This window comes from Brugia malayi (assembly GCF_000002995.4).
Source record: "Brugia malayi strain FR3 genome assembly, contig: Bm_v4_Chr4_scaffold_001, whole genome shotgun sequence".
NCBI lineage: Eukaryota > Metazoa > Nematoda > Chromadorea > Rhabditida > Onchocercidae > Brugia > Brugia malayi.
The window spans coordinates 2,421,510-2,435,395 of record NW_025062478.1 but is presented as its reverse complement, the minus strand read 5'-3'; the positions used below and the strand labels follow the sequence as shown (position 1 = coordinate 2,435,395).

At 20.9% G+C, this 13,886-nt stretch overlaps 2 protein-coding genes across 2 annotated transcripts; both read right to left on the bottom strand.

Moving 5' to 3' along the window:
- Positions 1-1,220: 1,220 nt before the first annotated feature.
- Bma-acl-9 (Uncharacterized protein) lies at positions 1,221-5,206 on the bottom strand (the record flags this gene model as incomplete). The annotated part of the gene is made up of 7 exons (XM_043081390.1): positions 1,221-1,371; positions 1,574-1,785; positions 2,137-2,420; positions 2,683-2,833; positions 3,066-3,206; positions 3,632-3,808; positions 5,105-5,206. The coding sequence occupies 7 exons, from the start codon at positions 5,204-5,206 to the stop codon at positions 1,221-1,223; spliced, it is 1,218 nt and encodes a 405-aa protein (XP_042937324.1).
- Positions 5,207-9,642: 4,436 nt separating this feature from the next.
- Bma-acl-8 (Uncharacterized protein) lies at positions 9,643-12,373 on the bottom strand (the record flags this gene model as incomplete). Its single annotated transcript, XM_043081389.1, has 5 exons — positions 9,643-9,861; positions 10,198-10,475; positions 10,625-10,756; positions 11,560-11,764; positions 12,203-12,373. 5 exons carry the CDS (start codon positions 12,371-12,373, stop codon positions 9,643-9,645), a joined length of 1,005 nt encoding a protein of 334 aa, XP_042937323.1.
- Positions 12,374-13,886: the final 1,513 nt, after the last annotated feature.

Below are 13,886 nucleotides of genomic sequence, written 5' to 3'. Positions count from 1 at the left end.
TTCGATTAATCTTATAAAAAAAAAAAAAAAAAAAGAAATGAAAATTATGAAGATAATCTCTAATTAATCACGATTTAGTACAATATTACCTTATTATTACTTCAATGAATTGGATCAAATTTAAATTAAAACAAGCATAAAGTATTATTCAAAATAGAGAACTAAATTTAGCTAAATACTCGATTAATTTTTAAAGAAAAAAAGTTGAAATTGAAATTATGAAAGCACTTTATCAAAACTATTTTAGGTTAAATTCGAAACATCTAAGAAAACAATATTTGTTATTGAATAATTGCAAAAAATTTACGCTGCATTTAATGATTATTTTCAATTTTTCAGACAATTCAAAATACTAAATTAATATGAAATAAAAGAATGAAAATTAATTATGCAAAAAATACTAAATCATTTATACCATTACAAATTTACCTTTTATCAACTTTAATATGTGTGAAATTCTGTCAAAAATAGGATAAAATAAAATAAAAAAGTAAAAAGATAAAACTTATGATAAAATTTTGATTAGCAAACTTTTGATAAGCTAGTAAATTCAAAATTTCTACAAGAGTTTGAATTTATATTCATGACATATATCATTATAGTATATGAAACTAATTATCAATGAATGCAATTTATTTATTTATTTATTTTTACAAACAAATCAGAAGGTGAAAAATTAATAATAATAAAATCAAAACGTATAATCAAACAAACATATGAAAATATGCATTAAAAGAAGAAAAAAGCATCATAATTGATGCAAAATGCTTTAGTATTAATATATACAAATGAAAACAAAAAAAAAAAAAAAAAAAAATAAAAAATGGAAATTAAATTTTCAAATACTTTTGCAATGATAAATGAAAAATCAACATGAAAAGATGGAAATATCTTAATAATTTTGCATAAATTCATATATTTACTATTTTATCATTAACCAGTATATAAGTATATCAGTATCTTATCACTATATCACCGGGATTTTTGTAATCAATTATATTAACAATTTCATTGTAAACAACAAATTTGTATTTCTCTAATTTAATCGCAAAAAAAAAAAACTCAATTCAGGTTATTTCCATCCTGATTATGCCTTTCTTCGAGAACACAGGAAAATGATATAAAATCAATACGAAATCAATAATTTAAAAAAAGAAAACATAAATGAGTTTAAAAAATAAAAAAAAAATAGGTAGATAATAATCAAATGATATTTACAATTATTTTTTGAGCAATTCTTCAGATAATAATAGTGATGATGATGATGATGATGATGACGATGATAATGATGATAACAACGATGGTGATGATGATGATGATAATGAAAGGCCTGATGATAATGCTATATGTTCCTGTTTTGTCTTTTCATACCTGTAAATATTTAATTATCAATGAATGCAATTTATTTACTTGTTTATTTTTACAAACAAATCAGGTATTATTAGAAAGATACAAAGTAATGATAAAAAACAATAGATAGAAAAATAATACTATCATAGTTTTTATCAACAAAAATAAATTATTAATAAAGAAAAATCAAAATAAACAAATTACCTATAAATTATTAACTTACCTATGAGTATAATGTGAAGTATATTTAGCCACTTGAATTGCAACATGTTCAAAGCCACCAAATAAAAATTGAGAACCAAAAAAAATTGCAACTGTCAATATTACTAATAAATATTGTGAAGGATAAGAGAAGAATGCATATATTAAAAATATTGATGTAAATACCCAAAATATTACAACAGCACCATAAACCATAATAGATTTAGCTGTTAGCTGTTAAATAATATCATTATCATATCAGTAAAAATGAAATTTCAAAAGAAAAATTTTCAAATTTATCTTTTATTATATTTAATTATAGCAAAATTAACTATCTATCCATTTTTGTTTCATACATATAAATTATGATATTGAAATTTGATCACATTTAATGATAACAAAATTAACTATCTATTCACTTCTCTTTTATGCCTAAAAATTGTAATATTTCAATTTCAAACTTATAATTATGCTATAAAATTTAAATTCTAAATCAAACATTAAATACTTGAATTTGATAAATAAGCAAACATTTAGGTTTAGAATTATATACTATTATAGTAATAAAAAAAAAAGAAAACTTACACCAAAAATTTTATCATAATTTGAATCAATTTTAAAAGTTCGATATTGTGCATCGTCAGAATGATAAAATTGTGCAAGTTTTTCCTCTTTTGCTTTCCAACAATTTGTAAGCCATTGTGCAGTTAATTGATCATCATTTTTAGGTAAATTATTGATATCAATTTTACTCACATAAAAATGAATATTCTTTGGACATGAACCATTCGAGAATAGTTCAAATTCAGATTGTACAATTGTATCAGCATATGCAACTGTTACATCATATATAGTTTTTATATATCCTACTAAAATAATTTCCATTTTAATCATAATCAAAAAAAAAAAAATCAATCAATCGATCAATCAATCAATCAATCGAAAAGTTAATCTTTTGGTAAAAATATAAAGTAAAAAATGCAAGAATTTATGAATTTTAATATATAAAATGAAATAAAAAAAAATGTATTTCTAATTTTTTTTTTCCCTCTTACTTTTATTTTTTTTTTTAAAGAAACTATTTTAAAATTAATCTAATTTTATGCAATTTGAAAAAATTACATAATTAACCTTGTCGCATTTTTCTTAGCAATGCTATAAATCCTGTCGTTCGAGGATGAAGCACATAATTATAATGAATTAAACCTTGTTTTAGAGCATATCGTCGACTTCTTTCAGTTGCTCCAAAATCTTTATCAGTTCCTTCAGGAAAAAGAAGCAACTAAAAATATACAAATAATATAATGAAATAATTAATATATATATATATATTTTTTTTTAAAAAAAAGATTAAAATGTAAATATTAAAATTATTCGTTTTCATTTTAATTGTCAAAAATTAAAATAAAAATTAGAATTAGCTATTAAATAATAATTAATGCTAATATTTCGATTTTTTTTTTCTCACTTCAATAATTGATAATTTTGATAAAAATTAATTAATCATTATTTACCTGATAAGCATGTTTTGAATTAGCATAATATTCGATCATCTCTTCAATATGTGCTTGATCTTTGTCAAAACGTCGTGTTAGAAATAAATAAGCATTTGATGCCATAGCCCAACCAGCACCAGGTAAATGACGTACTATTGCCTGTTAATAAATTTGATAGCATAGCATTTTAATCTTTCTTATCATCAATTTCAATTTTTGATAATTTTTATTTATTAATTTTTAGGTTAATAAGATACGAAACAGAGAGAGAGAGAGAGAGGGAGAGGGAGAGGGAGAGAAAAAGAAAGAAACGAAAAACCTTTAAACTGATTATAGAATTAATTGATTTAGTAATCTAACATGACATATTTCATATTATTCAATAATGAATTCAATTATTAAAAATTTAATAAGACATATTAGTAAAGATTAATATAATAATAAATTATAAAAATTAATACACTTTAAAGTGATTAATAATAATAATAATAATAATAATAATAATCAAAACCTTAAATTTAAACAAATTATTCAATAAAGTATAGTTGTTAAAATTAAAAAAAAAAACATGTATATAAACAAACTTTTAAAGATATTTTTTGTGAAGTTAAAAGCCAAGGATCTATTCGAATTAAAGCATTCCAAAAAAATAACCAATCTAAACATGTTCGATGATTCATTATAATTAATGCCGGTTCACTATGATCAATTTTCATACCGGATACGGTTACACGTGCGCCAAAAAATATTTCAATAAGACCCTAAAATTTGAAAAATATTTGATATGAAATATAAAAAAAAAAAAAACACACAAAAATCATTCTTTTATCATAATTTATCTCTCATTTTTTCTTTTTTTCTTTTTTTTTTTTTTTTATGACAATAATAATAATTCATAATTTATTTTAAAAAATTTTTAAATAAAAGGTACAAATGAAGTGAAATTAATTAAAAAGATTAGAAATCATTCAATCATAATTGTATTAATAAACAAAAAAGAAAAAAAAATCGAATAAATATAAGCGCTAAAAGAATATTTTATTTTTAAGGAGAAAAAAAAAAAAAAACCAATAATTTTCATTATCTTTTGTTTTCTTTTTTTTTTTTTGAAATCAGTTCAATAAATCTGATTGAATTATTGATAATTCTAAAGAAAAAAAGAAAAGAAAAAATTTATTTTTAGATGGAACAAAGAGAAAGTAATAAATAATCAAATTTAATACATTTATTTCAATTAATTTTGTTCTTTTTTCTTTCAACTAAACTCTATGATTTAAATGAAAAACTAGAAAAAAAAAGAGAGAGAGAGAAGGAAAAAAATAAACAAAAAATAAGTAAATAAATAAATAATAATAGATAAACAAAAAATAAGTAAATAAATAAATAATAATAGATAAGCAAAAAATAAGCAAATAAATAAGTAATAGTAGATAAACAAAAAATAAGTAAATAAATAAATAATAATAGATAAACAAAAAATAAGTAAATAAATAAATAATAATAGATAAACAAAAAATAAGTAAATAAATAAATAATAATAGATAAACAAAAAATAAGTAAATAAATAAATAATAATAATAGATAAACAAAAAATAAGTAAATAAATAAATAATAATAGATAAACAAAAAATAAGTAAATAAATAAATAATAATAGATAAACAAAAAATAAGTAAATAAATAAATAATAATAATAGATAAACAAAAAATAAGTAAATAAATAAATAATAGTAGATAAACAAAAAATAAGTAAATAAATAAATAATAATAGATAAACAAAAAATAAGTAAATAAATAAATAATAATAGATAAACAAAAAATAAGTAAATAAATAAATAATAATAGATAAACAAAAAATAGGTAAATAAATAAATAATAATAATAGATAAACAAAAAATAAGTAAATAAATAAATAATAGTAGATAAACAAAAAATAAGTAAATAAATAAATAATAATAGATAAACAAAAAATAAGTAAATAAATAAATAATAATAGATAAACAAAAAATAAGTAAATAAATAAATAATAATAAGTAAATAAATAAATAATAATACTTACACATGGCATAAATATCCAAAAGCCAATAAGTCGATCAATTATTCGCCTCCATAATGTATGATTAAAAAACATTAAAGGTAGAAGTGGTATAAGAAAATACATTGAACTTAATATTGCAGAGAGTAAAATAAACATACAACAAAATACACCCTTAATTCTCATCCATATTGTTATATGTGTTAAGTTTGCTGGTTCACCCATTTTTTTTTTTCTTTTCAAATTTTTGTCTGAAAAAAAAAAATTTTGTTTTTTATTTTAATAGATAAACAAAAAATGAAAAATTATTTCAAAATAATAAAATTATTATCAATTTTTTTTTTTTATGGCTAAAAGTTTTTTTAGCAAAAAACAAAACAAAAAACAAAAAAAAAAAAAAAAAAAAAAAAACAAAAAGATGAAAGAATGATTGAATGATAAAATTAGTTTCATTATTATGCAAAATTTTTTTGCTTTTTTAAACATTTTATAAATATCAACTAATAATCAATTATTTTTTGTTTTATCAAAATTTTTTTTTTTAAAAAAAAAGTTATCATTTTATATCAAATATCAAAACAATAATATCATTTAATTATTGAACTTTCTCTATTAAGCATTTAAGCTTTAATTTATTGATTTTGAATATTATTAAAATGAAAAAAAGTCCAATTTGATAATATTTTCGAATTTGATTTACAAAACAAAAAACACTGAAAATAATTCATAAAATTTTTTTCCATTTTGATAATTTTTTCGAATTTGATTTACAAAATAAAAAACACTGAAAAATAATTCATAAAATTCTATCATTTTTTAAATATGAATATTTAAAAGTTATTTTCAAATGAATGAATAAATATAAAATGAACAAATGTTATCAAAATAATTATTTACATAAATGAAATTTGAAATTATAATGATTTAAAAAAATTTTTTTGTTAAAGAAAAAGATGATTTCTATATAGCTAAAATGCTATCGATATATTAAAATAATTTAAAATTTATAATTATAAATAAAATAAGAATGATAAATGATACAAGGAGTAGAAAATACATTGAAAAATTTATAAATAATAAATGAAAAAAATAAATTTAATTAATAAGCAATAAGAAATTTTGATAAAGTATGCAAAAAAACTATCCTTTGCTAATTTGATTATTAAATAATAAAAATATTTTCCAAAATAATTTTATTTCATAGCAGTAAAAAAAAAAAAAAAAATAACAATAATAAAAACAATAATGTAAAGTAAAATTGAAAGTTAAAAACAAACAGAAATAAATATTTCAATTTCCTAATTAGAAAATCATTATAACAATTAATGTTAAATATGTCTTTAAGAGAAATAAAAAGATTAATTAACTGTTGTTAAATGACAACTACTTACTTAAATGATGATTATTTACCTAAAAAACAATAAATAAAAACAAAAACTGGAAAAAAAATAATGAGACATTAAGCTAAATGATAATAACGAATGAATTAAGATAAATCTTAATTAAGCTAAATGATAATAACGAATGAATTAAGATAACTCTTAATTAAGCTAAATGATAATAACGAATGAATTAAGATAAATGTTAATCAAGATAAATGATAACAACGAATGTATGTAACATTATTATTCGATAAGTAATATCACTTAAGTAAATAATTGTGATTCAAAGATAATCGATTCAATTATTGTGATCGACGATAATATTATAACATTATAATTATATGTAAAATAATTATTGTTGCATTGAATTTATCTTATTTTACATATATATTACAATCGAAGATTTAATCAACTAAATCGATAAATAATTGATATATGAAATAATGTAAATTACATACGTTATACACGTACGTACGTATATACGACATTAATTTAAATAAATTTCAAAATTCTCGAGAAAGAATAAAGGAAAGAAAAAGAGAGAGATCATAGGAATAAATCAATTCTAACATTTTCTTTTGTATTATTTCATCGTATTGAAGAAATTAAATCATTTCGTACAGTTCTCAATATGAAAGATAGGAAGAATTAGAATAAAAAAATATTCTAATGAGTTTTTTACTAAATTAAATTATTAAATAAAAATTATTAATATGAATTTAACTAAAATAAACTATCAATTAAAGATTAATGAAACAAACATTCATAAATTAAAAATGACAAATAAGAATTAATAAATTTCAAATATTTTATCATATTACTATCATTATTTTTACATATTTTCTAGTTTAATCTTTTGTTATCTTTTAGTATAATAATACGAAATTTAAATATTAATAATAAAAAATAACAATGACAATAATAATAGCAATAATAATAATGACAACAATAATAATGATAATAATAATAAAAGTAATAATAATAATGTAATCAATTTTAGAGGACTTTAAAAAATTAAAATATTTCAAATAATTGATAAATATTTTGGTTTGCTCATTTGATAAGAAAACTTTTGGTAAAGACTAAAATTTTACACAATTATTACAATAAAAGATGTAATAAAATGACAGAATTGTTAATCATTAATGTTTAGGAAAAAAAAAAAAAAAAAAAAAAGCGATTTCTCATCTGTTTTATGATAAGAATATCCAACAGAAAAAAAAAATCATCTTATCAATAATTCATCTTATCAGTACTATTATCAAAGCTTTTCTACTTTTAGCATTATATTTTATGTTTACCCATTCCATACTATAAACTTAACTCATATGTTTACTATTTTATAAACTTAATGAATTGATGAAAGACACTTACTTGAAATAAGTTGAAAGTTACCAATTGTAATTGATTGAAGAGTTAGAAATTCTAATTGATTTGATAAATAAGAAATAGAGAGAGAGAGAGAGAGAGAGAGAGGGGGAGAGAGAGAGGAAAGGAGAAAGGAATTGATGACACACAACAATTCTAAAAGAGTTTTTCAATAACAGATAATGAACAAGAAATTGAAATGATGAAATATAACATCATCTCATCTCTTACTTCTTTCTTTTCTCTCTTAGGAAAAATTCCTTTTTCCTTTTTTCATTAGAAATTTAATGCGAATTGAAAAACAGAAAAAAAAAAATGATATTAGAAATTTGTTTATTTTTTAAAATCAATATTATACTTCTAGATTATAGAAATGTAAACAAATAAGTATAGTATTAAGCTATTATTATTAAGTAATACTAAGCATAGACTTTTTTTCCTGAACTTATCGCACTGAAACGGAAAAAAAGTGTTAAAATTTTAACATCAGCAATATTTGACTAAATTACTATGTGCATAAATTATAAAAGAATAATTACCTAACCAAGAAGTAAATGATTATTTCCTAATTATCATATAAATTAGTAAATCAACGATAGATAAGTAAATTATTTATGGACAAATTCATTTATATGATTTAATTAATAATTTCGTTCACATTCCTTTAATTCAACATCTTTTAAAAAATCTTAAATCATTAAACCATTAGCATTCCTAATAATATACATCAAATGGAAATATATTTTTACAAATATTTCACTCACTAAATGAGCTATTCAAAAATTACTCAATATTTTTAGGAATAAATAAATAATAAAAAATTTGTTTACAGACAAGTCAATACGTCGTAGACGTAAGTAACACGTCATAGACGGTTTATCTTACGTAAATTAATAATATTTTATCGTATATTCACACATATATATAAAATCTCCTAACATACAATTCAAATCAATGAAAATGTTAAAAGTCCTGTGTTAAAACATCATAATATAATTAAAAAAGATCAATAAAAAAAAGTAATTTTTAAAAATTTATAGCAATATTATATTTAACAAAAAGAAATGGTAGAATATTATGATTAAAACTTTCAATGAATGAAATATTTAAAAATGAAATATCTCACAAACATTTCAAGTTTCAAATAAAACTAAGTTTTTTTTTTTTTGAAATTTGAATAACATGATAAACATAAATATTCAAAGAGTAATATGTACTAATACAATATACCTTCCTAACAAAAATATTTGCAAAAACAATTTAAAAAAAAAAATATTAAATATTTATAAGCAATTATGCTAATAAAAAATTAAAGAAATTAAGATAATGAGATCATATATATTTAACACAATAAATGTATAAATGTGAATTTTGAAAATGACTAAATTTTTTTTTCTCACATTTTTCAAACTATTTTATTTAGATTCATTGCTAATAGTCAATATTTAGTTGCTTCAGATTAGCGTAACTCACATTTAATGCTCAGCAAAATGATTTTTTTTTTAAATGGTATAATCATAGGATAAATGACTAGAATATAAGATGAAAAAAATTGACAGATGAATGTAGCATAAAAATAAACAAAAACAAAAACAAAAAAAAAAAAAAAAAAGAAAGGAAAAACCGAAAGGTTATGTGATTCTGCTGATTTCAATGAAAGAAGTACTACTTATGGAAGCAATTTCTTCTTTTTTTTTTTTTTTTTTTTGAGGTATAAAATATAAGAAGCAATTTAAAATTTTTATTCACTTATTGTTGCTTCTGGTAATATTACTGTTATTGTTGTTCTTATTGTTGTTGCTTCAGTTACCGTTATTGTTGACGTTGTTGTTGTTGCTGTTGTTGTTTGAATAGCTGTATAGCTAAATTTTGTACACCAGCATATTTCCAGTGACAATAAACATAAAAAACACAGGCAAAGAATACATAAATCTTGACAAAGAAAAAATAAACAATAAAATAAATCCATATTATAGACATTGCTATCCAAAATGAAAAAGCACAATAATAACCAATGCCTGTCGAATGAATCTGAAAAAAAAAAATGCTTTTATATACTTTATTTTGAATATAATCTGATGACAGTAAATAAATAATTCGAGTAAATATATCATACTTATTTCATGTCATCTTTAATTTATGATACTCTTATTTCTTCATTAAACTTTCATACCTATCATTTAAACCAAGGAAGTGATTTATTTTTATTGAAATCTAGACTGAAATCTCTACCATTAGTTTCAGTTAAGAAGTTTTGATTATATTCCGACCTGTTTTCTTCCTATTATCGAAAAAACTAATTATTCCAGAGAATCACACAGATAAACAAAACTATTTTGACAAAAAACAATAGAAAGAAATGCTAACCAGCCAATCATTCTTCTTACTACTAGATGGTAAGAATTTTCTGTTGGCGACATCAGCTTTGTAAAAATTTTTGAGTCGATCCTCCTTTTCTCTCCAAATATTATTAAGCCAATTAATCAAACCAGTGTTATCTTGAGGTAAATCATTTTCATTATATCTTTTCACATCAAAATGCACAGCATGCGGAAAGCGACCGTTTCGAAGTATTTCTAATTCTGAACTGATAATCTCATCCGGATAGCCAACTGTTATGTCGTAAACATTCTTTAGATAACTTTCTGCAGCAAAAGGAAAAAGAAAAGTTGATAATCTCTCTAGAAATGATATGTTGATGTAATAATTAAAAGAATCGTTTTTCTTTTTTTTTTTATCACTAAAATATATTATACAAAATTTCTCTTAAATGTTGAAAAAAAAATAAACTAACTTTGACGCATTACTTGTATCATATATGAAAAACCCGTCGTACGAGGATGCAAAACAAAGTGATATAATGGTAAACCGTTTTGCATTGCAAATTGGTCACTATTCTTTGCAGCTCGTTCACCACGATCTGTTCCTTCCGGAAAAAGTAAAATCTAAAAAAAAAAAATCATATACCACAAAAAAAAAAAAATCCGTCGCAGTCATTTAAGAAACAGGAAATATTCAAGTTCAGTAGCAAACTCAACAATGATATTAAAATACATTAATTATTAGACAAATATATGTTGAAATTAACAAAACAGAAAATCAAATATCAAACTAAAATCAACTATAAATGAATCTATTTATTTCTATAACTGAAAATTCCTTCATAATCTTCTCTTAGATTTAATCAAAATAGCATCTATTTCTAATTAATGTATTTTAGTCTAATTTTTTAGAACAAATAGAATTAAAATATTTGTTCATAAGGCAAACAAAATGAGAACTAGAAAATGTAAGATTAATTATGAATGACGAAAATTAACCTGATAATGACGTCCCAAATCTTTGTAATACGTGATCATATCATCAATAGTATGCGCATCATTTTTGTAATTACGTTCCAGGAACAAATAAGCAGCGCATTGCATTGCCCATCCTAAATTTTTGGAGAATTTTCAAATCCAAAAAGAGAAAAAATTTATTTATTAGAAGAAGAAAAGACGCAACAAAAAAGAAAAAGATAGGAGAAAAGAATCAATATAACATGAAAATTAATTTTAAAAAATATTATTAAAGATATCAATTCTTCTCAATAAAAAAAAAAAAAAAAACTGCAAATTTAAAATTTAATTTTCCAAGCAGAATTTTCATAAATCAAATCAACAAGTTAAACTTCATACAACAATTATTCACAAACTTATAATTCTTTAACAAAAAAAAAAAAAAAAGAACCTGCACCAGGAATAGATTTCAATGGTTTTTTCAATGATATTTTCTCAGTTGTAAGTAACCATGGATTCATTTTGTAAAGTGCATTCCAAAAGAACAACCAATCAAGTCTTGTTCTATGATTCATGATAATCAATGCTGGTTCAGAACAACTGATCATATCGCCAGTGATATGAAATTTTACTCCCAAAATATAATCACACAATGACTGAAAGAAAAAAAGAAACACATAAGATAAAAGCATAATTAATGAATATAAAGTATAAGAAATAAAGCATAATTGATGATAATTAGAACATAACCATAATTAAAATTCATCCTAAAAATTTTATCCTAGTAGTTAAAAATATTTAATATTAGTATTTAACATATAGTCACAGGAAATAAATAGATATAGGTTAATGTTGTCTAATAACTTTCTGAAAACAAAAATGCTAAGCTATTGTTTATCAGTATAATCATCATGCATAAGATGAAATCATTTTTGATTAGTGATATGATAAGCATTGTTACAAAGTTATCACATCAAAATTTAAATCCAAAAAAATATTTTTTTTTTTGGTAGCTATTGAAATTTATTGATATTGAAATAGATATTGAAATTTTCTAGTTCAGAGAAAAAAAAAAATTTTTTTTCAGAACTTACCGAAGGTAAAATTAACCAATATCCAATAAAACAATCAGCAAATATACGCCATAAAGAAGGAGCAAAATATATGAGTGGAATAAATGGAAAGAGAAGAAATATAGAGCCAAGAAATGATGATAGAAATAATAATAACCAAAAGAATAAACCTGTTAAATTTGGTAAATTCATTGTTTATTAATTGGAAATGATAATTATAATAATTGATAAAACACCACAACCACATTGTTAACCATTTTTATTGTGACAATAGCACTTTGCATCCTGAAATTTCATTAATTTTTAAAATTATTGTATAAATTAATCTAAATAAAACGTAATGTTTTTGTTTTTTGTTTTGTTTTTTTTACCATTAAATATTTGATAAATTTTTTTTTTTTTTTTTTTAGGGAAAAGAAGAAAAAACTTCGAATAACATTAAAAAAAAAAACAATTAACTAAATTGTTAGAGAATAAACATAAAAAAAAAAAGAAAAAAAAAATTAATTAAATTGTTAAAGAATAAAGCACATATTTGCAATAAAAAAAAAAGTCACATGGAAAAGTATTTAGTGTAACTTTTTGCTACCGATTTATTGACATGCGCCATTTTCGAATGAAATAATCCAATCCATTTAAGTATTTCAAATTTTGAATTTTGTTTCTTTCGATAAAACCATTTAATTTTCCATGCTCGGCTAGAATATATTAATTAGTATCCCTTTTCATTAGTTCGACATTAGTTCATTAGTATAAATTAAATTTTTAGTTCATTAGTATAAATCAAATATTAAAATTTCGACTACTGTGAAAGAATTTTACAACAAAATTAACGAGATGCATCTTATGTGAACACTATATGAATTAACCAATGATTATTCCTCATTTTTATCCCTCTCTCTCCCTTTCTCTCCCTCTCCCCTCTCTCTCTATATATATATATCTATCTGTCTATTTCAATCATTATTTGAAATTGATTATTTGAATATTTCTACTCCTCTCTTCAACGATTATGTACAATATTTCCATCAATTCTGACACACTTATCAATACTACACACTTCTAAAGCTTACTGAAATTACTTATTCTAAATCCGTTTTCCTCAATTTAACATTTCCGGAAAAGTTATTCTCCAAACAATCATTGCTACTCTTGCTCTTACATTATGATAATACATCCATAAATAATTGAATAAGAATTTTAGCAGAAAAGCGAATAAAGAATAATGAAATATGCATGAAAATAGCTCCAGTTGTTTTCCTTTTTTTTTTTTTTTTTTTTCATAAAAGATTAAAATTAAAATATTTATAATATTCAGTTGGAATGATTATTAAGAAAAAAATACCTAACAACAAAACACATAAAATATACAATTTATTCTTAATTTCACAGGAAATCAAAATAAATATATTACTTTTACATATTTACAATTTTACATTATTTACTTTTATCATTTTTCTCATATGGCATTACCATTTTCCAAGAAACATTTCAACCTGCAAATAATTTTTTTGTTTTTTTTTTTTCTTATAATTCATAAATATCAAAAATGTATTGGTTAAAAAAGATAGAAGAGAGAGAGAGAGAGAGAGAAAAAAAAATTCCACCAAACTAATTATTATCGTAATGCTTTGAAAAAATATCCATCTCTTCTCAATTGATATTAATTTAAAGAATGAACCAAAATAATTAATTACAAACAGGA